General features: G+C 37.4%; 3 protein-coding genes across 3 annotated transcripts; all 3 read right to left on the minus strand.

Moving 5' to 3' along the window:
- Nucleotides 1-29: 29 nt before the first annotated feature.
- Nucleotides 30-4,565, minus strand: LOC149010254 (potassium transporter 5-like). The gene is made up of 9 exons (XM_089164022.1): nucleotides 4,249-4,565; nucleotides 3,881-4,106; nucleotides 3,512-3,769; nucleotides 2,433-2,483; nucleotides 2,055-2,315; nucleotides 1,867-1,919; nucleotides 1,650-1,764; nucleotides 1,301-1,555; nucleotides 30-1,201 (listed from the first exon to the last, which is right to left on the minus strand). The coding sequence occupies exons 1-9, from the start codon at nucleotides 4,492-4,494 to the stop codon at nucleotides 336-338; spliced, it is 2,331 nt and encodes a 776-aa protein (XP_089020148.1). The 5' UTR covers nucleotides 4,495-4,565; the 3' UTR covers nucleotides 30-335.
- An 11,688-nt stretch (nucleotides 4,566-16,253) lies between these two features.
- LOC149010255 (uncharacterized) lies at nucleotides 16,254-17,435 on the minus strand. Its single transcript, XM_089163569.1, has 2 exons — nucleotides 17,064-17,435; nucleotides 16,254-16,943 (listed from the first exon to the last, which is right to left on the minus strand). The coding sequence occupies exons 1-2, from the start codon at nucleotides 17,187-17,189 to the stop codon at nucleotides 16,620-16,622; spliced, it is 450 nt and encodes a 149-aa protein (XP_089019695.1). The 5' UTR covers nucleotides 17,190-17,435; the 3' UTR covers nucleotides 16,254-16,619.
- A 4,721-nt stretch (nucleotides 17,436-22,156) lies between these two features.
- Nucleotides 22,157-25,241, minus strand: LOC149010256 (uncharacterized). Its single transcript, XM_089162025.1, has 3 exons — nucleotides 24,117-25,241; nucleotides 23,786-23,868; nucleotides 22,157-23,677 (listed from the first exon to the last, which is right to left on the minus strand). The coding sequence occupies exons 1-3, from the start codon at nucleotides 24,190-24,192 to the stop codon at nucleotides 23,489-23,491; spliced, it is 348 nt and encodes a 115-aa protein (XP_089018151.1). The 5' UTR covers nucleotides 24,193-25,241; the 3' UTR covers nucleotides 22,157-23,488.
- Between the last annotated feature and the right edge of the window lie 439 nt (nucleotides 25,242-25,680).

Here is a 25,680-nt window from a genome sequence, read left to right on the forward strand (position 1 = left end):
TATCCCTATCCATCAAGACAAGAAGAAGAGCACAAATTCAACATGAAATTGCAATTGCAGTGCCACAAACTTGCTACCCTGCCTGTCTAAATTCATCTAGAACAAAGTTTAACAAGAATTTGCAATTTCTTTTTTTAATTCATTTCTCTGCAATTTTATTTACTACAAACATGTCAAGCCTTAACTTTCTAACAGGAATTTGTAGATCCTTTCTCACAGTACCTTCTGTTTGCAAGATTACAGTCCCAACTCTTTACAAGGGCCTAAATCTCTCTCTAGCTAACATGGGTCTTCACAACCAGCATCTAAAGTAACAACTTTACATAATTTAGGGGTCATATGTGGTAATTCATCCCTACTTGGAGTAAATTCTTGTTTGGAATCTGGAGGTCAACAAATCCTTGCCTGAAATTCCTCCTTAAGAAGTCATAAACGTAATCTACAATCACCTTCTTAACCAGACAAGAATCTATACTAGCCTTCACTTCACTGTGACCTAACATGTAAATCACACCATGGCTTCTTGATTTTTCCAAGAACTGTACCTCTTCTTCGCATTCTTGACCCATCATGGGTACGTTGTCTTCCCCATTCTCCTCCCTGATGAAGGTCTTGAGGCCCTCCATCAACAAGTTCTCAAACTCCTCATTGCCAATCCTTCTGTCCTTGTACCCATACCTTGCTATGCACCTGTACATCTTGTAATCTTTTGGTCCAACTCGCCTTAGCAGAAGCCTTTCATTTGCTGGAACATTGTTCACTGGCAAGTACTTTACAGAGACAAAGACCAAAACAGAATGTATGGCTGGAAGATTGGTGAGGAAATGAGAAAATATGGCTGGAATGCCTTGTGTTAGCTCTGTGTAGAGCAGCCCAACACCAGGGACTCTTGTGATTCCTAGTCCAGAGCCAAGGCTGATCAGGTATTCAGTTGATACCTTATTCTCTACTTCAAATGCATGACGTTTCACTTGGACATAGTGCCATACATACATGACGAAGAAAATCGCTGCAGCGAAGGTGAGAGGGAGGTAGCCACCTTTATCGAACTTGGATAACACTGATGTGAAATAAATGAGCTCAAAGGAACCAAAGACTAGAATGAAGATGATGACAAGAAAAAGACTAGTCTGCCATATCATTAGCATTATCAAGACCAGCAATGATGTGGTAACCAACATTACTGCCATCACAGCAATCCCTGTAAATTAAGAAGAACAAAAATTAGAACTAGAATTTATAACACAAGTATCATAATACAAAATGTAAGAAAAGTAGTTAATGAAACTTAAGTCCTTACCATAAGCATTCCCTATTTTGGTGGTCTCCTTGAATGAAGCTGTAACCAAGGTGCAGGCAAACATGAGGAACAAATTAATCTCTGGAATATAGACTTGTCCTTCATGTTTGTGTGAGGTGTGCACAACCCGGACCCTTGGGAAGCAACCCAAGGCCATGGACTGCTTCACAATAGAAAATGTTGCAGAGATCATAGCCTGACTTGCAATGATTGATGCAATTACAGCAACCACAAACATGGGCCAATACACTGGTTCTGTTTACCATGTGAACAGAGAGATTTTCAGATTCTGAAAGACTATTTTATGATTAAAGGTTTAGTGTAAGAAAAAAATAAAAAGGAAGCTTACCAGGGGTGGATTTGTAGAAAGCATCATACACATGAGATGGGAACTTGGACAGATAAGAAGCTTGGCCAACATAAGCACAGAGCAGACAAGGATACACTAGGCCAGTGAATGCAATCTGACAAATAGTAAAGAAAAATCAAGAGCCAGAGAAAACAAGATTGCCTCTTGACTAAGAATTCGAGTTGTTAGGGATTAAATTATTTTGTCATGGACAAACCTGAATTGATTTTACAGAGAAGTGTCCCAAATCCGCAAACATTGCTTCAGTTCCTGTTTCATCACATAGAAAGGGAAGAGAAAATGAGTCAATAAGAAGCATTTAAAATAAATTCAGAAAAAAATAGCTGTCCTTCAAAACATGAACAAATAAAAAAAGAGAAGTGTATGATTATCTTATGAACATACCTGTCATACAAAGAACAACCCCTCCAAGGGAGAGCCAGGCTTGCTTTGGCTCATCATTGAAGTACCGAAATATGTAAGCAGGGTTGAATGCTCTCAGCACCGACGGGTCATGTCGGATCAAGTTGAAGATCCCAACGCCTCCGATGAACAGGTACCATAGCATAATTGCCGGAGCAAATGTGTAACCAACCTTATCAGTTCCAAATCTTTGAATTGAGAATAGAATCACCAATATGGCTATAGAGATCATCACCACCGCATCTAAGAAACAAACACAATATCATAAATGAGGAATTTCTTTTATTACTGTTGATTGATAAATTTTAAACAATCAGGAAAGTTTCAAAAAAAAAATAAGTTGTATAAATTTATGCTTACCGGATTCTAGATGTGAGTCAAATTTCCTCACTCCATCTACAGCTGATAGTACTGCAATGAGAATCATATCTAAGTTAGAAACTAAAAAGGCCAAAAACCATTTGATAGTTGGAATTAAATAAATAAATAAATAAATAAATAAAATATATATATATATATATATATATATATATATATATATATATATATATATATATATATATATATATATATATATATATATATAAATGATAGTTGAAACTACTCATGCCTAATGGGTTACATGGAAACCAATTTTATGCGCTTTTTTAACAAAGGAAGCCCATTCTTTCTACAGGTCCACAATAAATTTTTGAAAAATTGCTTCCGCCTTCTTAAATGTCTCAGACACATAAGCTTTGTTTGTTATTTTCTCACAAGTAAAGAATGGACCACTGCATTAAAGTTTCAACAAACGTTGTAATTTTGCTTGGAAGCAGCGCTGTTCCTAGCAGTCAAAGGTCCAGATTCATTTTGGAGTTCAGAGCATATTTGGACCATTGAGTGAAATGTTCATTTAACCGTCCAGATTTGCTCTAAACCCCAAAGTGTATCTAGACCAGGCGCTACTGGGAACGGTGCTGCTAAAGTTAGGCCCCATAAGTTTAGGCTTCCGTGTAAGTGTGCCCTGACTTTTTGTACATGTCCTCAAAAGTGTGGGGGATTTGGTAATGGCCAAACAAGTCCTCAGCCAGCGAGTGAGCCCTCCTTGGATTCCAAAGAAAAAGAGAGTTGGGAATGGATTTTGGAGAGTTTGAATCTTCCTTCCCTGGTAACAGCCCACCCCTGCTTTTTCTATGATCCAAACAGATGAAAACATACGGCAACTGCCTAGATGAAAGAAAAAGATGATTCAATGAAGGCCACTCTGGTGAAGCAAAAGAAGACTCCGGTTCTAAAGATCTCATAAAAATAGAAAGATGACATCTGAGATTCATTTGGTCGAGGCTGTATCTGATCATTAAAAACCCAGATAGCTAGACAAAAGAAAAAGATAAATTATACAACCAATTAAGTTACCTTGAAGAAAGTGAAGAAAGTGTAAGAAGAGAGAGAACCACCTGAGATGCAGGGAGTCAAGATCCCATCACCAATGACCATACATGTTCCAAGAAGGGCAACGACTAGAAGAGCAGTTTTGGCGAAGGAACTTTTCTCCAGGTCTGCTTTGATCTTCTCAGCTCTTTTCAAGTGTTTTGTGGGGATCTGCAGCTTGTAGGCAGAAAGGTTCATCTCATCTTCCCCTGCTTGTTGCCTGCTTGGAATAGCACTCACTTTCGAATGCCTGCAAATAAGTGAATACATTGCGAACGTTCCACCTGAAATTCAATGAACACAGAGAACCCAATACTCAATTGACATCTAAGAGTCAAGATTCACCAACATAATAAGAATTCTTCAAGGTTAAAGGATTTTTTTTAATGCCTTACCGTCACCGTTATCGTTGGCCCTGAGGACTATGAATACGTATTTGATGAGGGGAAAGAGTGTGAGAGAGTAGATGATGAGTGACAGAGCCCCTATGATGTTGTCACTAGTTGGTATTCTGTCCGCAAAAGTGCTTGCAAATACATATAGAGGAGATGTTCCAATGTCACCATATACTACTCCTATGCTTTGGAAGGCAAGCTTCATTACAGCAGCTATGGATAGTGCCTGTCAAAAGAAAGAAAGACAGAAAGAGAAAAAGAAACCCACTTCAGAAACAAAATGAAAGAAGAAATATGGAGAAACTTAACAAAGGAGTCATGGATGAGATTATGGATCTAAAGAAAGAAGAAAATGAAGTAGTTCAAACCTTGGTTGTATTGGTTGCCATGTCAGAGATATGAGAGGCCTTATAATCAAGAGAGTCAAGCCTAACAAATCGTTTCTGCAGGTGCTTGTTGTTCTGGTTGTCGACTTCTAAGTCCTTGTCTCCATCTTCTTCACCTTTGGTTTCCACTCCAACAGCAACATCAAGTACTTCTTCCTTCCCCTTCATCATCATCTCAACAACATTGAGAACTGTATCACCATGGCCCTGTTCTTCCTCTATGGCCATGAATATTACTGAAATGAAACACTCTGTTTATCTGAATTAAACGAGAGATACAGAAGTAAAGCTCACATTTCCAGAACGCATGGGAAGGTCCCCTTTTTATAAGCACTTGGTGGTGGCTGGTGAGCTCCCTCTGGACAACAGTGCTAGCTAGTCTACTCCGGCTTCGTCAACTGGGTCACCGAGTTATGGAAACGTTTCAAAATTGATCGCCGTGTCAAAGCGGTCTCTATCAAAGACAAAATCCCACATTAGCTTTCTTACTTCCTAGTTAGAAGGAGTTTAGAGAGTGTGGTGGACCTATGGAGAACTTCGACGATCCATCGGGATATTTTGTGCTGGTGTAGAAAAGTGGTGTGGGGACTCAAAACTCACGACTTGGGACGTAATTAACGCGTTGTGCACAGTCAAGCGTGGTCAGCTCTGAGCTCCTCCGCCGGCAGAGAAAGACTATGAAATATTTACCCTTTTTCTTTCTTCAGAGGAAGAGTATACTTGTGCAGGTTACTTTGGTAATTTCAGGTTTGATAATAATTGCTTCGGATATTATTCATTTTACGTTTCCTATAGGTCACAGGATGGTCTTTTTCCCTTTTTAAGGTAATTGTAGGTTAGACGGTCACATGCTGCAATAAAGGAGGAAGCTTGGAACATTTAAATGGAATCCACTGTATCATCAATTCATGACTCCATGATTTTGTCACTGTGACTTTTACCTTTTGTATCCTAACTAAAAAAATAGATACTCATGGCATATTCTGGTGGACAATCTAAATGACTCAATTTGGAAGATTTGTGACATAACCACAGGGTTTTGACAAACAAATTCAAGCTCAAAACCCATCTCTATGTCATTCTTTGATGTGTCCAAAATCTATTTAGTCTCCCGTTCCTTGATAATAATCTGCAAAATAACGTTAGACGTGGCCTGACCTAGCTGTTGGTGGCCACCTCCGAAGGATAAGTCAATAATGGAATTGATCACTGAGCTCTGACGAGTTACAAAGTTTGAATTGAACATAATAATGGAGGGAAACGATTCATATATCTTCACTGTTCGTAACTCTCTTGTTTAAATAAGTTTTATCTTTCATTTCCGACCGTTGGATCAGTTCATATCTTCTCTTGGTGGCTGCTCGATCTTAAGATTTTTACCCTTCTTTCAGAGATGAAGGTAGTTACCTTCCTTGGCACGATCACTTCGTATAATGGCAGTTGCTGTTTATAACTCGATCATGTATCTCAAAATCTTCGGGATCACGTTTATCTTCATAACCGTAAATTCCCTTTATCCTCGTGTTAGTTATGATTTAAATCCTGAACCGATCCCGACCAAATTTCTCGACCCGAATGTGGTTGAGCATTTCTGAACCGGAGTTAGCAACCCAACCGAGGGTAGACCCGGCTCAGTATAGTTTTACCCTCATCAAATATTTAATTAGAAGAGACACCTTTTTGGTATTATCTATTTATCTTAGTAAGGGTAATGGACATGAAAAGATCTCCACTGTGATATTCTCCTATTTAGTAAAAGTTCTTTATTTTCCCCCTTAAACATAACACATAATGTTAAGTATATAAAACATGTTAAATTTGTGTATTCCTATTATTTGTTCCAACACTGTCAAATTGAGATTTAATTTCTTCGTGTAACACATAATGTTAAATCTGTGTATTCTTATTATTTGTTCTAACACTGTCAAATTGAGATTTAATCTCTTGGTGTCAAATAATAATGCAGTGAAACAGGTTTAACAATGCAGCGAATGAGTGAAACAGGTTTAATCTAAACCGTCAATCTTTCTCAACTCTCAAGTCAAATTGATCAATTCGAATAATTCTTTTAATGTATTCCCTTTTCTTTTTTTCTGAGGAAAGATCCATCGAGGGGGACAAAAGCCAGTTAGTGTTGCACTATTTGCTACATATATGCGTAGTTAATTAGCAAATAAAGAAGAGGAAGTCGGTGAGTCAGATGATTAACTTTTCCTTAAGATTCGTCCATCCTCGAAGCTAATTCCCAAAAATTCTTTTCTTTTTTCTCTATCTTGGACAATAGGGGACGTATAGTTGAATTTTCCTAGGATCACTAAAAAATCATTAATATATATATATATATATATATATATATATATATATATATATATGTATATGTATATAGCAAGTCATTCATCGAAGTGTGAAGTGGGTTTCAAATCCTCTCTCTTATTAAGGTGACTTGATGTAAGTAGATTTGTAAATAGATCGGATTCATCTCAAATACACCTAATTCCAATCTAAATTCGATCAGCAAAATCGTTATTCAAATCCGAATCTGCCAGAAATTTGAAGAAAGCATCTAAATTCGAATTTGAAACTTTATGGGATATTCAATAATAATTCAATCTAATAAACTATCCGACTATTGATTGGTGATTGTTATTTTTATTTATTTTAATTTTCGATTACCGGCTATTGGTTTCTGAATCCAATTATCAGTCATTTTTTAGAGAGAAGTGTTTAATACTTTATCCTAATCGGATAATTTCCAGATTTCCGATTATCCGATTACAAGTTTCCGAATCCAATTATCATCCATTTTCAGAGAAAATACTTTACTCTATCAGGATATTATCCGATTCAATATTATTTAAATCCAAATCCAAATCCGATTGTTTAGCAGACAGGGATACGATAATTTTTCGGTAACAAAAATTTTGGATACGAGGACCTTAAAACAAATTCATATACAAATTCAGAGGCAGATCTCAACTATCCATTAGAAATGTAAGTGTTGGTAACTTTCAAATCATAGTGTGATTTTTTTTTAATTTCTTTTTTTTGTTAAAAAATCATGGTGTGATAACCCCTTAAATGGTAGGCAGGAGAAAACACTAGTAACGTTACAAGTACAGACAGTCATAATTAAATATCGGAATTCATGAAGGGTCTTGTAATCCATCATATTTATATAGAATTGAAGCACGTGGTGGCAGGGCCAAAAAGGAATCTACGTGCAAAAACACTTACACTTACCTACCTTTGTAAAATGTATCAGAAGATTGAGGACGTGAACATTTTATTAGCTCAAGTGTGGCAAAGCTAGCTCCATGGTGGCCCGGTGGGTGGGACTGGGAAGCAGAGAAAGGTGGCCTGTCACGACTGATCACTATCGTTTTCGTGCCATTTGCAACGATCACCACATAAAATGGTGCCTACTCAAATGGGGAACAAACCCCCCGACTCATGGAAAGTTTATGGTGTTAGATGCCCTCTAGGCTCTAGGCTCTACCTAACACACACACACATATATCACTCACCAAGAGAACAACACAAGAAGCAGCAGCTAGCCAGGTGAATACATCTTTGAAGAGTCTTTTCTTGTCGGATATCTACAGGCATAACACCAAAACACATTGCGTGAATCAATTTACATCCTTTTAAATAAGACCTTCATCCATCCAATCATCCATGCTCAACCTCTTCTGGTAAAAATACAGTCTATGGATATGATGAGACAGCGTGGAAGACTAGTTAAAACGAGTGCCAATTTATGATCTTCAAAAAAAATCAGTATCGTTGGATTTGTCATGGGACATAAAATTTTATATTGATTTTTAAAAAAATTAAGAAAAGCGAATTTGTCAAATTTTATTGCAATATTGCAATTGGTTTCTCATATAAATTTTTGGGTGATAAGCCTCTTGGTCCCGGATTTTAATCCTCAGTGGCCCAATACTCAGGAGCTGCTCTGGATGGCCGCCATGTGATTTCAACAGCTAACTTTTAATCATTTATTTCTCTAAAGGTTCAGTAACAATGAAATGGTCTAGGAGAATGGATCGATATGATTAAACAAAACCAGTCCATTCATTTATTGTGCTGTCTTGTTCGTAATCTTTCGCCGGGTCTTCGTTGACATTGGCCGGCGTTGTCTCAAATAGAACAATGAAATATAGAAGAAGACACATAGAACTTAGATATATCTTAGACTTGATTGAAGAAGAAATTGATTTGCAATCAAGATGGAAGACGATGTAAAGAAGTATCTTTGGCAATCGTTCTCTGGTAGAAGACGACTTTGGGTTTATGTTTAGGTTTTCCGTCAAGATGAACGAATAGAAGACGACGCTTGGTTTAGGTTTATACTTATTATTATTATATTTTATTTTAAAAATTTGGAGAAACAATAGATTGATTTGGTTGAACCATATCGGTCCATTATCCCATACGGTTTTATTGTTATTGAACCTTTTGAAAAATAAACAATTAAAAACTAGTGGCTGAGATTTCAGCCGCTGACATGTGGTAGTCTCTGGGTTTTGGCCACAGAGTATTGGATCCCTTGATCGCACCTTGAATAACATCATTGGGTGGTACATGGGGCTCAGTATAATGTCAATGAAAGTGATCAAAACCAACAACGTAGAAAAGAGGGAGAATATGACCTCATGGGGGGGGGGCTTAGGTCAAATAAGAGCGCTAGAGACTAGTAGTTGGCCCAAATTTTGTCATCCCCTCCGGTGGTCATCAGCATGCATTCCAGGAGAGAACGTTAATCACTTTCACGTGTTTTGAGAGCATTTTAACGTTTTCAAATAATATGATTGCCAACATACATTGAAGCAGTTTGCATTTGCATGGTTCAAATTGTAGTCAAGGTCTGTATTTTGGGGTTCTGTGTCATGGACGGTTGAGCCCAATCACCAACTCCATGCATCATGATGCATGTCAGCTTCTAGCTACGTGCGTGGATGACTAAGTTGCACAGTTGCACCCTTTCCTTGACTAACGAGCTCACTATTCACTGGACCACCACGCAAGTTAATTGTCACCTTCGCCAACAAAAATATGACAAGAGAGACCAATAATAAAAACACGTGTTCAATATAAAAGATTTGACGGTAAAAGATCCAAAAACGCCAGCCTTTTCATTGTTCTCTCTTTTTCTCTCTTTTCTAATCAAAGGATCCAAACGCGTGTCAATTCTGTTATTCTGAAAAGAAAGAAAAGTTTTGATTGTGTTTCATACGAAACCCTTTTTTTTTATTAAAAAAGAATTTTATTGAATAAGGGATGGGATATTAATATGACTCAGCTGATAGTCAAACTCACGACTTCTTCACTAAGAAGTGTTGGTTTCAACCACTAGATCAGTTCTGAGTTGACAAACCGTTTCTTTAGTATAGAATAAGCGAGTATGGATAAAAAACAATGTATTATTTAAAAAAAAAATCTAGATTTTGAGTTTGTTTATCGTTTACTGGGAGAGAATTAGGAATCCGGATCATCTTCCCGTCGGAGGAGCACAGAGGCTTCCTGACTACAGAAACCAGTGGGTCCCATTGTTGGAAAAAAAATATTCTTCCAAAAATTATTTTTCACCGTGGGCCCCATTGATCTTTGTGATCAGAAAGTGTCGAAGAGCACAAAGGGGTCGCTGATCCGGACTCGAGAATTAGCGGACAGACTGTGGTACCAAGTTTGTGGAAAGCATTAAAGTAAGTCTGTTTGTCGCTCATATGATACTTTTTTTTATATATATTTCTAATTATTTATTTCTTTTTTCTTTTTACAATCCAACTGAATTTTTCTTCATTTTGAACTATGGCTCACTCAAACTTAACTTATGCATATCTCAACTAAAGATAATTTTTTATATATAATTTAAATATGCTACGTGGTCTTGTTTAGGTCTGTAAAGGGAAATTGAAACTCTTGATCTATATTATAAGATGTTGATGTTTTATTAACTGAGCTAATCCCTTAAAATTTGAACAAATTGTCTCTAATTATTAACCACATGAGGGTTACTTAGAACCAAGGTTCGAAATATTATCGACACAAGAAGTATCGGTGGCTCTCGATACTAACAAAACTCTGAAATATCAACAATATTTCGCCTACATTTAAATGGGTTCCGACTTCTGAGTCTCACCTTAAAAAATGGTACTCTATATTTTGGCGCATTTAAGAACAACGTTGTGATCACTGTTGATAGCGTTCTCTTACTTCATAAAATAATCGTCATAACCATTCTTATTGTTGTTCGCGCGATGAATTCTATCTTTTTGGTTCCCTATACTCGTGAAACGAAGAACCATGGAACTAGAGAGAACATAATACCAATGACAACAGCCATAGGTAATAATGATTTTAGTCATGAGATCTGATATAACCTGACCCCATCGTCCGATTGTTCCAACCAAAATGCTTCAGGAAATCAGAATTTCTGATATAACCTGACCCCATCGTCCGATTGTTCCAACCAAAATGCTTCAGGAAATCAGCAAAATTCCGACACTGGATTCGTACTTGCAGTGGTGGAGAAGAGTTGTAGCGGTGAGGCATTTCAACAGAATCAATGAAGAAAAAGAGTTCTTAGCTTTGAAACACGGTTCGAAGTTTTCTTCCTCGGTTCCACCATCCAACAATACTATAGCAGCCGCAAAACTCATATCGCCGGCAGTGAAATCTTCGATTTTCGCTGACATTTCGCTGAAAATAACCCATTTTCTAGCAACTTTTGGTACCTTTTGTGTCGGTGCTTGGTTTCCTGTCGCAATATGGCGAAACCCCGATATATTGCCAACATAAAGTATCGTATTTGAAACCCTATGTACGACATTGGAATCAGCTTTTGTAACTTCACAAATCGCTTGACCAAGCAAATAAATGTCTAATTGAATACAAACAATTTACGAGTCCGAATCCTCACCCCGTCGGGGGAGCACAGACTCCTCCCCCGACGGCTTCCCAACCACACAAATACGTGGGGCCCACAGGTGAAAAACACTTTTTGAAAAAAAAAAAGAAAAAACTTCAAATTTTCACCTGGCAAATAAAACTTCAACTTCTATTACTAGTTTAAGATATACAAGAGATAAAACCAATCAAATAAATTGGCCTGGAGTTTATACTATTTAGAAATCTCACATTATCTGGCAAAATATGTGGACTTAGAAAGAGATGGAGGAGTTATGTTTACTTAAAAAGCAAAACCATTCTTGGACTTATGTTAGACTTCACATGTACCCCAATAGTGTTCTGAGAAAATTAATGTAAACATTAATCCATTACAATATTATGTTGCAGGATTATAGTGTGGTCCTAAGAGCTCGATGTGTAGAAGAAGCCTTTTTTCAACAATACAAGTTAAGTCACTAACCTATACTTTTAATTACAGAAAACCCTCAAAGCTGGTGATCACAAAACAATCACAAGGACGTTATTACATTGAATATCTCAGATAAACCATTCAAGGTTCTAAAAGACTATCACAGGACCCATATATCCCACCTCTAATATTATGATGATTCATTTAGCACCATTTGTTTCTTTCAAATTGTCAATCATGGAAAGTTTTAAGAACTGGGAAGGTCTAGTGGTGGATCGGAAAGAACAGCAATAGATATGTTTACACCACAAGTTATAGAAGCCAGAAGAACCACTTGTTGGTTCTGCCGGCTCTTGATGAGGTGCAGATACAAGAAGAAAAGACTTACATGGCAGAAAACCAAATAAGTATACTTTCAAAAAAGTAATCATCTACCATCACCAAATGAAATTCTCTCATGGGCTTTGCTTGATTGGAATTTCTTTTGTCATCTGGAGTGATTTCCTACTCTTTCGATTCAGCCATTGGAACCATCTAGAGAGTTTCTTTTTTCTTTTTTTTTTTTGGTTTCTGTCAACATCTAGAGAGCTTCAAATGGAAGAGACAAAGCTGAATGTGGATGCTAGTTTGAAGAGACAAAGCTCCGCTCTAGAGGAGAAATTTTGGTGATAGTGTCTGTGAAATTTGAAGAAAAGAAAGTAATTATTCAGATTTTCGTCAATGGTCCTGGGCACGAGTACTGTCGGACACAGGACACTAGCAGTGCTAGAGCATGCATCTTCTGGAAGATTGAAGAAAACCTTATTATGAACCAATTGTAACGGGCTAAGTTTGTTGTATTTTTGTGATAATTTTGACTTTTCTAACATACATTAATTAATCACATTCCATATCACTCCACAATATTATTGCGTTCTTGTTTTCTTTCACAGAAAGACCAAAAATATATTCAATTTTGTGGGCTGTTCACCTCTTACACTTACTATTCAATGAGAGTGGCTTATGATTTTTCTTTCCACCAGATATGGGTGAGGAGGCACTACTCACTAGGCCTGACATGATACCCTATTTAAAGGAATCTTTGGCCTTGATCAGAGTCATATATATATATAGGACAATTTAATGAATTTGCAAAATGCCCAGAGTGACCCGTGCAATATTGCAAATGGCATATATGCTTCCACCATTATTACTTCCACCAAATAGCATATGCCAATGCGTGCAATCAAACCCCACCACGTCTGCATGTTTTGGTGCTTGGTTTGGAATCAGTATTGATTGGTTTGAATTTTATTTCTATTGGAAGAGTATGTTCTTGATGAACAAGACGGGCAGGAAAGCGGAAGAAAAGAGAGAGAGAATTCCTGCCAGGTTGAATTGAACTTAATTTTACTGTATGTTTTTCTCTATGTTTTTTTTAGGAGATTTGAAATTCACAATGAAGTCTTCGTCAATTTGGTAAGCTTTTAGTGATACGATTTGTTCTTTTACAATCATTGTCATCACCGTCACTATTGAAGGCAAGCGAGGGGAGACTTTGGCCTCGATAGAAAACTTTGTTGCTCAACAAAAGATCTAGATAATAAGATTAGCTGTCCGTGATCAAAGAAGTTAGGGGAAAAAGAGACGGAGAAGGGATGACTAGCCTTACTCCAAGGAAAATGGTAAAACAAGATGGGGTGGGAAGGGAAGAGGATAATGGATGGATCGAGGGTTTAGGAAAGGGCTGAGAGAGGGATGAGAATGAGAGGGGGGAGGTAGAAGAGGAGGAGAAATGGTGAAAGTGTTGGGGTCTTGACCCATCATAAGCCAGCCCTGAGCCCCGAATAGGGTTTGGGCTCAAGATTTTGGCCTTGAGGGTGGGTTAGGGCCAAGGGCTGGCCAAAAGATTTTGGCCCTGAGGGTGGGATTACCCTTTGGGCCATCGGGCCTATCCCAATCAGTCCCTAATTTTTTGCCTTGACTTTGATTCTGGTCCTAATCATGACCCTAATTTTTTTCATGATGCTTGGTCTCAATGAATTTGGAACAAGGACAAGGATAGGGTCAAGGCCAAGTATTGGGTCAATCAGGGCCAAGGCCAGAGCCAAATACAAGGCCAACCAGGGCTGGGGACAGGGCCAATCAGGGTGAAAATGGGATTTTTATTTGCGGCAGCAGCTGCCTTCTGCTGCCAATGGTGGGGATTTCACCACAACAATCCAACGGTGTGGGATCTATAGGCAAGTTAAATTATAAATATAATATTTTTTTATTCACATTCTAAGGGTTCTAAAACTTTTCAAATTTACAAAACGGATCCCTCACTCTAACCAACTCGAGCGGTGTTAATGGCAATCGCTCGACACTCACCCTCTAAATGATTCATGGCTTTGTCTGGACCTCTTTTACATCCTCTCCAAACCCAACTCCGCTTTCCAATTCCATGATATCATGGATGGCAAAGGAAAACACCATACTAGATCAAACCGCATAAACACCTCATTAAAACATTGATTTCATCAAACGACATCGCTCATTCACGGTCGACGGCTTCACCATCGCTTACAGAATGTTCCTTCAAAGAGAAAAACGATGAAGATGGATCTGAGAATCAAAGCGAGGATTGATCGTTCTCACCTTGGTTTGGTTGAGTAGTTGTCGGCCAAGAACCCACATCAAGATTGTTGAAATTAAACAAAACCCTAACCTTGTTCACCGAGATCGAGGTTTGGAATATTACTTCGAGAGACCCTAATTCTATCAAGCCATTTGCAGAGGGAATAAAAACTATCCTCTCGTAATCCAAAGACCTACCCTTGCTGAACTCGCTCGCAACAAAGAGATTGAAACCGATCTGAAGAAATTAATTGAAGGAAGAAACAAAATACAACGCTAATCTAGGTTGGATTTGTCATGGGATATGAGATTATCCACCCATATTTCCCTATTATTCTCCAAGTTGCTTCATTTGGAGAATCGTTGATTCCGAACCCGAGACATGCTCCAGCTAGGGCGAAACAAGAAAAGGGATCAGTCGGATAGGTGAGGGGCTCATTTTGTAAATTTGAGAATTTCTAAAACCCTTAATGTAAAAATAAAAATTGTATTTACAATTAAACCCACGTCTGTTGATCTCACACCGTTTGATTGACTATTGTACATGTGGCAAAATCCCCACCCTTGGCGGCAGCAGGCAGCTGCTGCCGCAAATAAAAATCCGTGAAAATGGGCTTGGCTTAGCCCTGTAGGACTTAGGGTCATGGATAAAATCATTGGTCCTAAATTAAGATCAGAGCTAAATGGGCTTAGATTAGAATATATAGGGCTGAGGCTTGGGATTGCAAAAGCCCGACCTGGTCCGATCCTGTTGTAGCCCTAATCAACACCCACTTACTCTCTTTTCTAATAGAGCAAATTGCACTGTTACCCCAAAATTGAATTTTCATTGAATATATTTGTCCAATTTATCACTAAAAACATTTTAAATACTATTTATTATATGGGTATTTTTGAAAATAAACAGTAATTTAACTGTTTTCAGTGATAAATTTGACAAATATATCCAATGAAAATCCAATTTTGGGGTCTCGATGCTTTTTAAACATAAAGTGGGATGTTAGTGCTTTAAGGCCTCATTTTGGGATGCCAGTGCAATTTGCTCTTTCTAATATCTATAGTTTCTACACATTATGAGGCCTTCCTTAAATGGTGTGGGTTTTAGACTGGAACCCATCAAAAGTTGTGGCATCCATACTCTCAGATGCTTACCACTTCAATGAAACTCTAGCTACAAAACTGGCCCATGGCTAAGTTTGGGTTTTTATTTTTGCCAAAGATACAAGCCCATGCTATACGCCTTATGCCCTCAGCCACGTTTCAAGAAGCCCAGAATGACACTTTCAGTTTAGAATGTTTTCAGATGGCTTTAGAATCTGACGTGGAACTTTGTATAGCATTCGTTGGTCTAGAAAGCTCCTGTCCAACCTAGCAATCTGGGAAATCTTTTTTTTTTTTTTGTCAAAGGAAATCTCCTTGTGGCTTTGCTTCTTCATTGTTGGGTGAACACGCACCAGATGGACCCAAAATGTAAGCCCCCAAGACCAATGATGGGCTCAGGGTCAAAACCCAATACATAAGAAGAATCAAAATGAAAGCAATGGTAGACCATTTTACAAAATTTTATCCCTGAAAAGAAATAGATTATCCATTTTCTTGTGAATGTATAACATGGGTTAAAATTCGTTTACAAATTATATAAAACTTTTCTTAATCTAACCACAATCTTTTTTTTGGAAGCTGAGGTTCATCCGGACCAGCTTACGCACATATCGTATTGGTTTCTGAGTTAATCGACACTCATTCCGGTACACCACGACCCACGGGAAAGCATGGTTGAATTAACCTGCCCACACTGTCGGTCTAAATGCAGGCTTCAATGGTAGACATGACCCACCTGCCTCGAGAGCACTTGAAGCCAAACATTGAAAAAGTTGTCAAATTCTAAAAATGGCCCCAAAAAAACAATCTTCTTTTCCGGAATTTTGCTTTGATCTGATTGTTCACCACTTCTCTACCCCGTTTAAGACCACGTTGCAGATTTGCAGTATCATTTCCTTTTTTAATGGCAAGGATTTGCATTTTGCAGTGTAAGTTCAACATCACAGACCCCTGACTATAGTCTACGTTATCCTAATATTATCTTCAAGAAGCTATAAACTCTACTAAATTCCAAAACAGATACTTTTTGAAACCCTAATTCCAAAAAAGTTAGGCAAATTCACATCAAACACAGAAACACGCCACCCCAGATTGTGTTCATGCATACCATCTGCTACTCCACAACCCAATTCAACGCAGCACACGAACCCAAAAAACACTAGAAAGGAAGGCAGAAAAGTTGGAACTAAGAACCCAACAATTCTATAATAAGAGAAAGATCCAAAACTAAAATCCCCAGAATCCTGTGAACGAAGTCGATAAGCCAGTTTCATTCCTTTTTTCTTCTTTTTTTTGGGATGCAAAAAACGAAATTACCCAGATGGGAATAAGATCAAACGTCTTCTGGGCAGCTCTTGTTGCTTTCATCTTCGTTGCCTGTAGTGGTGGTGGTGGTTGTGGCGGCGAGTTGTGTGTGTTTCATTGAAGAACCCTTACTGAGCTTAACTGGGTATTTAATGGCGTTAAGTTCAACCTTCCGGAGAGCAGCTTTACCGAGATCAACTCCACAGATATCACTTAGCCTGACGAGGTATAGCAGAACGTCTGAAAGCTCCTCTCCCAGGTGCTCTTTTTCTTCTTCTTTCCAATCTGGCAGACCCTTTGGTACCTCTCCTTTCCACTGAAATATCTCAGATAACTCCCCAACTTCTCCCACCTGTAAACAACATCAAGCAACAAGTGAAAACCCAGATAGATAATTGAAGAATCAAATAAAAGGGAAGAGCAAGTGATTCCAGAAATGGGCATGAGGGATTTGTGGTATTATTGAAGTTACCATCGCAAGAAGGAGATTTCTAGGGCTGTGGAACTTTTCCCAGTCTCTTTCCCTCGCAAAATCGGCCATTTTCTTCTTCAGCTCCTCAAGCGTGACACCCCCTCCATGCGAAACCTCCCTTGTCATCTCTTCCCGTGACGAACAGATACGAATGTGTGAATTTGAAACTGAAACAGCTATGATTCTATGAGAATAAAAGCTGCAGAAGAAAAGGTCTCTATTTAAGGCAAATGAAACGGAAATAAAGTCGACGAAAAAGGGTGGTTTGATCTTTGATTTGCTTTTCCATATCTTTCGGGTCTACGATTCTACCGTGGAATAGACGGAAGAATCCGTGCTGATGAAAACCTTTTTTGGGAATGTGAGTTGTTGTTTCTTGGTTCTTTACCCAAAAAATAAAAATTTAAATGAATTTTTTCCTCTGTAAACATGTGAACTGGCGCCAACTGCCAAGGGTCCTTCGTTTTCGTGATTCTACCGCGTTTTAATCTGGGCGGCCTGGATTCTCGCATTGATTCTTGTCTCTGTTTGTGGAGTTCCCTATCAAGGGGAAAGACATGGATTTTTTTTTTCTTCTCTTCTTACATTTTTCTCTCTTATTTTAGATGAAAAGGACATAAAATTGAATAATTATAAAAAATAATAATAAATAAAAACGTAAAAAAAAATTTAGGTATTAAAAATATGGGGTTCATATTAGTTCATAAGTGGATGATTCTGTCTATTGCATGTAGGTGTTTTCATACGTCTATATTTTGTATTTATTATTATTTTTTTTATGTCTGTATTTTCTTTTGAGTTTATAAATAAAATCTTTGACTTCTTAAAAAAATCCATTTGGTTCGTTTTTATTATTTATTTATTTATTAATATTTGTATTTATTTAAGAATTTTAGAAATGAGAATAAATATTAAGTCATGAAAACAGTTTTCATCAAATGGAGTCATCTCTCTTGCATTCCATCCATGTAGCTAACTATTTTTATGCATGGATAGAATCCAAGCTCATAAAAGAGCATAGATCAGGGATAGGTCCAAGAAAGTCATGAAACTCCCAGAATCTTCTATTCTATTGAGATGTATAAATTACCATGAATTTCTTTATTGTAACATGTAGTTATATCAATTTGGATTTGTTAACATTAACAAAATCTTCTTACCATTTTAGATATCAATCCATCGATACAAGATTGACTAAGAACTGATATCAATCTCTACATATAATGATGTGATTAAAACAACTCATTGGATTTTAGATTTGATCTATAATATTGGATGTGAAATGTTTCAGTGGGTTAGGTTCAAATTTCAGTTTCAAAAGTTGCCTTTGGGTGAAAGGGATAGAAGCTAAACACATTCATCAACATTGACTTTTTTGGGGAATAAAAATTCAGGGCAGAAACATAGTTTAGAAGCTTCTGCCGACATCCCCCCTCTGTGCAACCCGATTTAGGCTTCGTTTTCAAGCAGAGAGAAGTCGGCAGTCTCCCGCCTCTGTCTCTCCGCCTCTTCCTCTATGTCTTCTTTGTCCGCTGTATCTGTTTTTTTTTTTCTCTCTTCTCTCTTGTCTTCTCTCTGTTTCTCCCCTGCCTTCTCTTCGTTTCTCTCACTGCCTCTGTCTCTTGTTTCCCTCACTGCCTCTGTCTCTTGTTTCCCTCTCTGTTTCTCTTCTCTTTGTTTCTCTCCGTCTTTCTGTTTTTCCCTACCCGGTAGAAGTTTTCGGTAAAAAATAAATAAAAATCAGTAGATGCGAGATTTGGTCCTGCATCCCACGAATCTAGAGGTTTTGCGCCAAATCTAGAAGTGCATCCCGAAGATCTGGAAGTGCCACGAGCTTCTGTTGGTCACCTCTCTACCATTGTTGATCTCCATATCTGCGGCAGTGACGGATGGCAATCCATAACCAAGATCCAACCCCATTTGCCCTAAAGGGACTCAATCTCTTTCAGATCCACAGTAGCGACAACCTTCTCTGCAATACCGATGCCACCACCGCGACAACTGAATCACTGTCAGTGTTTCTCCGCCTTGTGGCATGTTTTGTCTTCACCCTTGTGGCGTGTTTTGTCTTCACCCCTGTGGTATGTTGTATCTCCGCCCTTGTGGACCCTTGTGGTGTGTCAATCTCCATCTTTGTGGTATGTCTTCACCTCTTTGGGCGTTTGTGATGGAGGATACATATTTCATATCTATTATGCTTAAGTGTTGCTATGGTTGTTATAGCATTTATTATAGCATGTATGATAATTTGGTCAATTTCGCTCCTTAATTCGGATCAAACCTTATGTTTTCATGCATCTATCTTTTGTTTTTCTTTAGTTCTTTTTTCGTGTGTCTATATTCCTTTCAAGTTCAATGAATGAAGTCTTTTAACTTTTTACAGGAGAACAAAAAAAAAATAAAAATAGATAGAACCTGGTTATTCGAAAAAAAGAAAAAAAAATGATAATTAGTGTTGTCCCATACTTTAATTTTATTATTACTTTATCCCATATACTTTTCAAAATTATTAATTCAACTTTTAACTTTGTTTACAATTACGAATGCCTTCTACTGTTAAGCTCTATTAGTTTACTAATAATGTAGCATTTATATATTTTCTCAAATTTTCAAAAATGACCCTGGAGTTATCTCTTTATTTATTTACCCTTTTGTCAAGTTATAATACTATCTTTTAATTAATTATGGGGGAAAAAATTAAACTTAAATCCATCTTCTTCTCTAAAATGATCCATCGTAAATATGTGATTGAATAAAACTCAAAATAGAAATTCTTTGTGATTGTAAAAATTTAAAGTCGAGCTTAAGAGTTTCAACAACTAAAAGCGCGTGATCTCACCAATTCCCAAATTAAATTTCAGAATAAAACAAAAGAAAATTAATTTCAGAACAACACTTGCATTGAAAATGAACATTTCTTGAAAATCGTGCAACACTAAGACCCTCATTAACAAACGTTATAGCAGAGATTATTGTTGCTTTACTCTTTTGTGTAAATTTCAAGAATTATAACACACGGATTCATTTTTTTTCTTTCTCTTAGATCATAACTCATGCTATTTGAACTTAAATTTATATTGCGAAACATTTCGTCTTTATCACAATGTACATTTGGAAGAAGTTAGGAACAAAGAAGTAAAATCTCAATAGGTAATTCATTCACAAACTTTCTTACTTGGGTCTTCATCACATTTTAAATTTAGACAAGTGGTTAGCTAATACAAAATATTATTTGAGTTCTAGCGCTTCTCTCTCTTGCCCGTTCTCCTGTTTCCTCTGCGATTCTCACTTGAATTCTTTCATCAAGGTAAGCAAGATTAAGTCATTCAAATTAATTACACTCACACGATTTTTCGTCGTATCAGTCAGAACTCAGAACCCAGAGGTGACGGTGCAAGTGATCAGCGTCAAACTCCACGTGTTTCAACAATCAAAACGAAATCCTTGTTAATTTTACTATAAATGCAAACCCATTACTAGCTCAATTAATTAATTGTATAACTTTCTTACAAACCTGCAAAACAATAGACCTATCTGCGAGAAAATACAACAAAAAAAACTTACTTAAAGACATGGCAAGAGAACTCAAATCTCCTGTATCCATTTTTCTGCTGGTCACCATCTTCTTCGGGGCAAGCTTTCTTTTCTCACTAACAGAAGCCGCTCGTCCACTGAGTATTTTGAAGACAGGTATCCGTCCCAACAAGGAGAACCAGGAGTTCTTTAATGGGTTGACGTCCCTTGGAGGAATCAAGGACTCAGGTCCAAGCCATGGTGGTGAAGGTCACCATCCCTACACTATCAGTATTGGAGGGAACAAGATTTCTAAACCTTGCAGTATCGGAGGGGTCAGAATTTTCTTTGGGTGTTAAAAATATGGAGTTTATATTGTTAATAATCGATCATGAATGGGTTCCCACTTGTTTTTTTTTTATTGCTCTTCTACTCAGGAATGAAAATTTTTTAGTTTCTCTGTGATCAATATTATAGTAAGGAAAAACAGATTCCATCAGATAGGGACATTTCTCTAACTCACAATTATTTTCATTCAGGGATACAATCCAAACTCATAGAGAGCATAGACCAGGGGAAGGTCGGGAAACCTCCATAGAACCATGGATTTCTTCGTTGCAACATGTATTTGATAATAAACCAGACAACATCAATTTGGATATGTCAACATTAACAAAATATTTCTACTGTTGTCCTTGTCGATCCATGAATACAAGATTGACTAAGAATTGATATCAATCTTCACATGTGATGATAAGACTGAGACGCTTAAATGGATTCTACATTTGAATTTGATCATAATCTATAATATTATTGGATATGAAATATAAGTGGGTTAGGTTCTACTTTCAGTTTCAATATTTTTTTTACTCGGGATGGATTTTTACATAACATATCATGAAGCAAAATCGAACATGCAACCTCTTCATTAAGAGGGGTTGGTCTTATCAACCTAACAACACTGCAATGGAGTAAGGAATAGCACCTTAGACTTAGGCTGGTTTTGATGGATGGAATGAATGCAACTTGGGCAGAATTCATGCTCAAAGTTTACCCAAAAAAGAAAGAAATCATGCTCAACTAATGGAATCAACTTCTATTAGCTTCAAAATTAATGAAACTTTCAACCCTGACCCCTCTCTAACAAATTGCATATTTGGGTTCGATAGGTTCATCCAAACTAGACGGTTGCCCCTCCTTCAGCTTGGGCTGAACTGAAGCCAATATACATAGATGACAAGTTTGAGATGTGTCATTCAACCCACGAATACAAGGGAGAGGGTTCCGAAACTAGGATTCTTTGCTAGATATCCCTTTTTTTTATGTTCGTTTCATCACACATTGAAGAGGAAAAGACTCACCTTTGAATACTAAAAAAATGAATATTTCTAAATATTTGATAACAAGATGTCAGGAGAAAGGTATCAAGGGCAAAGGATCCAGTCTCAAGCTTTCTCACCTTGCAGCTTGTGTTTTGCATTGAACATGTCAGGATGCATGGGAGTGCATCTTTTACACCAAACTGACCTGGGAAATGATATCATTTACATTGGACCATATGGTCAAAGAAGTTAACCAAAAAAAAAAAAATGGTCAAAGAAGGAGACATCCTTATCCCTGCATACAGCGAGGTTGTTTGCTGATTTAAGTTAAATCTAGATTATTAGGGTAAGAGTGCATCTTTTAATCATGTAAATCACTACAAACGAGATCAGCTCTTATGAACAATGTCATTGAAGAGAATCCAGACTCATAACCTAACCTTCACACCAACTTATCTGAAAATGACAATCCATTGAAATGATTTTCCCTCATTGCTTCTGCAAATGCACGAATTTGGTTGCAGAGTTCCAGGCAGTTTCAGGTTCTTGTAAATAGTACAATGGAATCTCATATGAAAATCATGCACTATTCCAATGACTTTTCATTTGGTTAGATTATAACATTTTCTGTAACAAAAATTTCTTTTTTGTACTTGGTTTCCATTCACAAGCTACACCTTGAGAATTTTCCTGTTTAAGTTAATAAAAATTGAAACAAAAAAATGGAATGCATGAAGGGACAAAATACAGTAGAGAAAACCATTTTTTATTTCATCTCTCTCTCTCTCTCTCTCTCTCTTCTCTTGTTTCAGTGAATATGGCTTTATTCACAATGAAAATACAGTGAACATGTGATCCTCTATAAGTCTTTTTGTGTTCTCTTTTTTGGGACCACATCCATGTGCCTTCCCTCACACCAAGATAGAGTGATTGATAGCCTAGCCTTTCTCACCTAAAGCCATCATCTAACCTTCTAACAAACAAACCTTACAAGAGAATTCTTAACAATTAGAATGGGTTTTGGTTCTTTCCAAAATCAAATTACTGACAGTTTTTGGTTTCTTTACAATCTTGAATTCAAAAATATTCTCTCTTCCTTTGTCTTGGTAACTGAAATTTGATATCCATCTGATATTTCTTAAAGAAGCCTAATGAGAAAGAACATGATAAGCTCACTGAAACTTGATGAGTAATATAAAATGAGAAATTTTGAGCTTTCTCTGTATCTTTTCCAAAACAAGAGACAAGTCTTACAATCAGAATTATTTGAATGAGGTGAAGAAACTCAGAATTCAGAAATACCAAAGAATTGCATGTATCAGTGTTTCAGCATCAAACAAATATTAAAAGATAGACTCAAAATTCATGCAGTTCTCATTCACATTCTAACCGCAAATTCAGCTCTTAATGGACCCAATTCAGTGGTTCAACATTCTACCGAAAAAGCAAGAACTCAATAGACACACAAAATCTTCCTAAGTCTATAACCTCATTCTCTTGCAGGGATGGTTGCAAATTGCCAACTGAAAGCTTAATATTTCATCTATAACTACTTGCTTTTATATCTGAACAAAGACCCAATCCAACTGATTACCTGTGGCACACACATCTGTAGTGATAAGCACTGTTGATAGGATCATTGGCATCAACTGGTATCTGTTCAGCTTTACACTTGTATTTGCACCCCCTGCACTCATTGTAAGTGCAGATTGGAGCTGTAGATCCAATCATCAATCTCCTTGAATTATGTTTCCTCCACACATTATCTTCACTAGCACCCTGGGAGATTCATGTAATAAAATTAGAAATTTGTAGATTGAAAGTTAAAAACTTGTAACTCAATTTCTATCTATCTACAGGGTAGTTTTTTCATAAATTCTGGCTGACCTGCTGAAAATTCAATTCCTTCTGTAATGGAGAGGAATGAGAAGCCTCCTGTTGTTGAGGAAGTTTTATTGGAGTTGCAACGCCTGCAACGCTTAATCAAATAAATTCTTGTATACAATAGATGAAAGTGAATAAGATAAGTGAGTAGCAATAGTGCTTCAAAATTCATTTAGGGTGCTAACAGTACAGAACTACATAGAATTTGTGTTTTCAACCTTGAATTGGACCATATAAGAACACAAAATGAATACTACAGAGTTGAAGAAACTATAAAAGAATGCAAGGAGAAGAGGAAATGAGAACTTTTAAGTTCTTGTCTTCAATGTTATACCTTTTACAAAGAATGTTGCGAGAATGAAGGTGAAGGTAAGTAAGGCTAAGTTAGTGTAGAGCTTAATGGTGGCCATTAGTTCTCTGAAATTTTAGTAGCCTGGGAATGAAAGACGATAAGATAAATGGTCAGTTTGGTAAAGCCATGAGGAGAAGATAAGAGAGAGACAGAGAGAGAGAGAGAGAGAGAGAGGAATTGGTATTTTCATGTTTATTAAAGAATAGTTGGGGTGACTCCCATTTGAAATAGACTGTCAAGATCTGCGGAGATCTACGGAAGCATCTACCTAGCAGGTCCCCAAATGACAGTGCTCAGAGTTCTCCCTGGACTGCCAATTTATGGAAGATGGCTACTTACCAAACTCAACAATCAATTAAAATTGAGATGCAAGTGAACTGCCCAATTTTACCAAGTACCCAGTTTCAATTTACAGTTTCTATATTTGTTTTTGTAATAAGTGGTGATAGTTTTAGTCTTTTGGAGAGATGGAAAGGTAAATCTATGGGAAGCTCCAGATGGATCTTTCACCACAGCAAGCTGTCCCTGAGAACTGCATTAATTAAAAAGAACTGCACATATGGGCATGTGGCAACTCACATCAAGTGGTCGTCCACTTCCTCTTCTTCTTCTTCCTCTTTGTTACTTGGAAGCATATACTGTGAGACTTTTGGCTTGGGGACAAGCTTTGCATCCAGCGTTCTCACTTGAATGATTCTGAAAATGTTCAATCAAACAACCCCGGTAGCTCTCAAATCAGCATTGTCTCATTTTGAAGATGGGCAGCAGTCTCAGAGAGCTTAACTTTTTCCACCATTGAGTTTTCTCATTAAGCAAAGTTAGCAGTGTGTGGCTAATCGGAGGAAGATATGAGCTGCAAATACAGAAGAAACTACCCCCAAAAAAAAAAGTTTTCTGAATGATTCTGTTCTTTCTCAACAACCATGACCCAGATGTCCCAGATGCCTGGCTGGACCTAATTTAGCACAGAGCATGACTGCCAACACGGGTACATAGTTTTGGCAGACTCAGTTTCACGGATGTTCATGTCAGTTGGTTGAACCATAGTCCGAGGATCTGAAACTGGTCCACACCATGGATCAAGAAGATGGGTCGTGTGGCCTACACACAATCTTCTCATACTCCACCATGGTTTTAGTGCACAATGTGATGAGCATTGCCACACACAAAAAGTGACATGATACCAGATTTGGTATAGATGGGTATGAACGGTATTAAGCAAATTTGCTTCTAATGTTCTTTAAAATATAGATTTTAAAACTTTATTATCCGTCGCCTGTACAACCAATATGGTATCAATCCAGGATTGATCTCATCAATGTATCTAAAGGGAAAAACAAACAAGAATAAATATAACAATGTGGATTGTTTCTTACAATACTCCCAGTAGCCAATGCATTGTAAATGATTTCACCATAATGTTCTCTTTCCCTCATAAAAGCATATATAGGCTTGCTGTGTTGATGCATCCTAATGCTTTTCCAATCAGTCATTAAGATGTATGTGCCACAGCCCAAGCGTTAGATGCCTGAACAAAATTATCGAT

Source organism: Hakea prostrata, chromosome 7 (assembly GCF_041222555.1).
Source record: "Hakea prostrata isolate BN-2017 chromosome 7, UWA_Hpros_2, whole genome shotgun sequence".
Taxonomy (NCBI): Eukaryota; Viridiplantae; Streptophyta; class Magnoliopsida; order Proteales; family Proteaceae; genus Hakea; species Hakea prostrata.

What these genes read in the sequence shown, in the direction of transcription:
- LOC149010254 (XM_089164022.1), bottom strand. Translation starts at nt 4,494, where the DNA reads ATGGCCATAGAGGAAGAACAGGGCCATGGTGATACAGTTCTCAATGTT. An exon ending in GGCCAACGATAACGGTGACG is followed by an intron (nt 3,770 to 3,880) that starts GTAAGGCATTAA and finishes ATTGAATTTCAG; the next exon opens with GTGGAACGTTCGCAATGTAT. An exon ending in TGACTCACATCTAGAATCCG is followed by an intron (nt 2,316 to 2,432) that starts GTAAGCATAAAT and finishes TTTGTTTCTTAG; the next exon opens with ATGCGGTGGTGATGATCTCT.
- LOC149010255 (XM_089163569.1), bottom strand. Translation starts at nt 17,189, where the DNA reads ATGACAAGGGAGGTTTCGCATGGAGGGGGTGTCACGCTTGAGGAGCTG. An exon ending in GAAATCTCCTTCTTGCGATG is followed by an intron (nt 16,944 to 17,063) that starts GTAACTTCAATA and finishes TGTTGTTTACAG; the next exon opens with GTGGGAGAAGTTGGGGAGTT.
- LOC149010256 (XM_089162025.1), bottom strand. Translation starts at nt 24,192, where the DNA reads ATGGCCACCATTAAGCTCTACACTAACTTAGCCTTACTTACCTTCACC. An exon ending in CGCAACATTCTTTGTAAAAG is followed by an intron (nt 23,869 to 24,116) that starts GTATAACATTGA and finishes TAAGCGTTGCAG; the next exon opens with GCGTTGCAACTCCAATAAAA. An exon ending in AGGAATTGAATTTTCAGCAG is followed by an intron (nt 23,678 to 23,785) that starts GTCAGCCAGAAT and finishes TGAATCTCCCAG; the next exon opens with GGTGCTAGTGAAGATAATGT.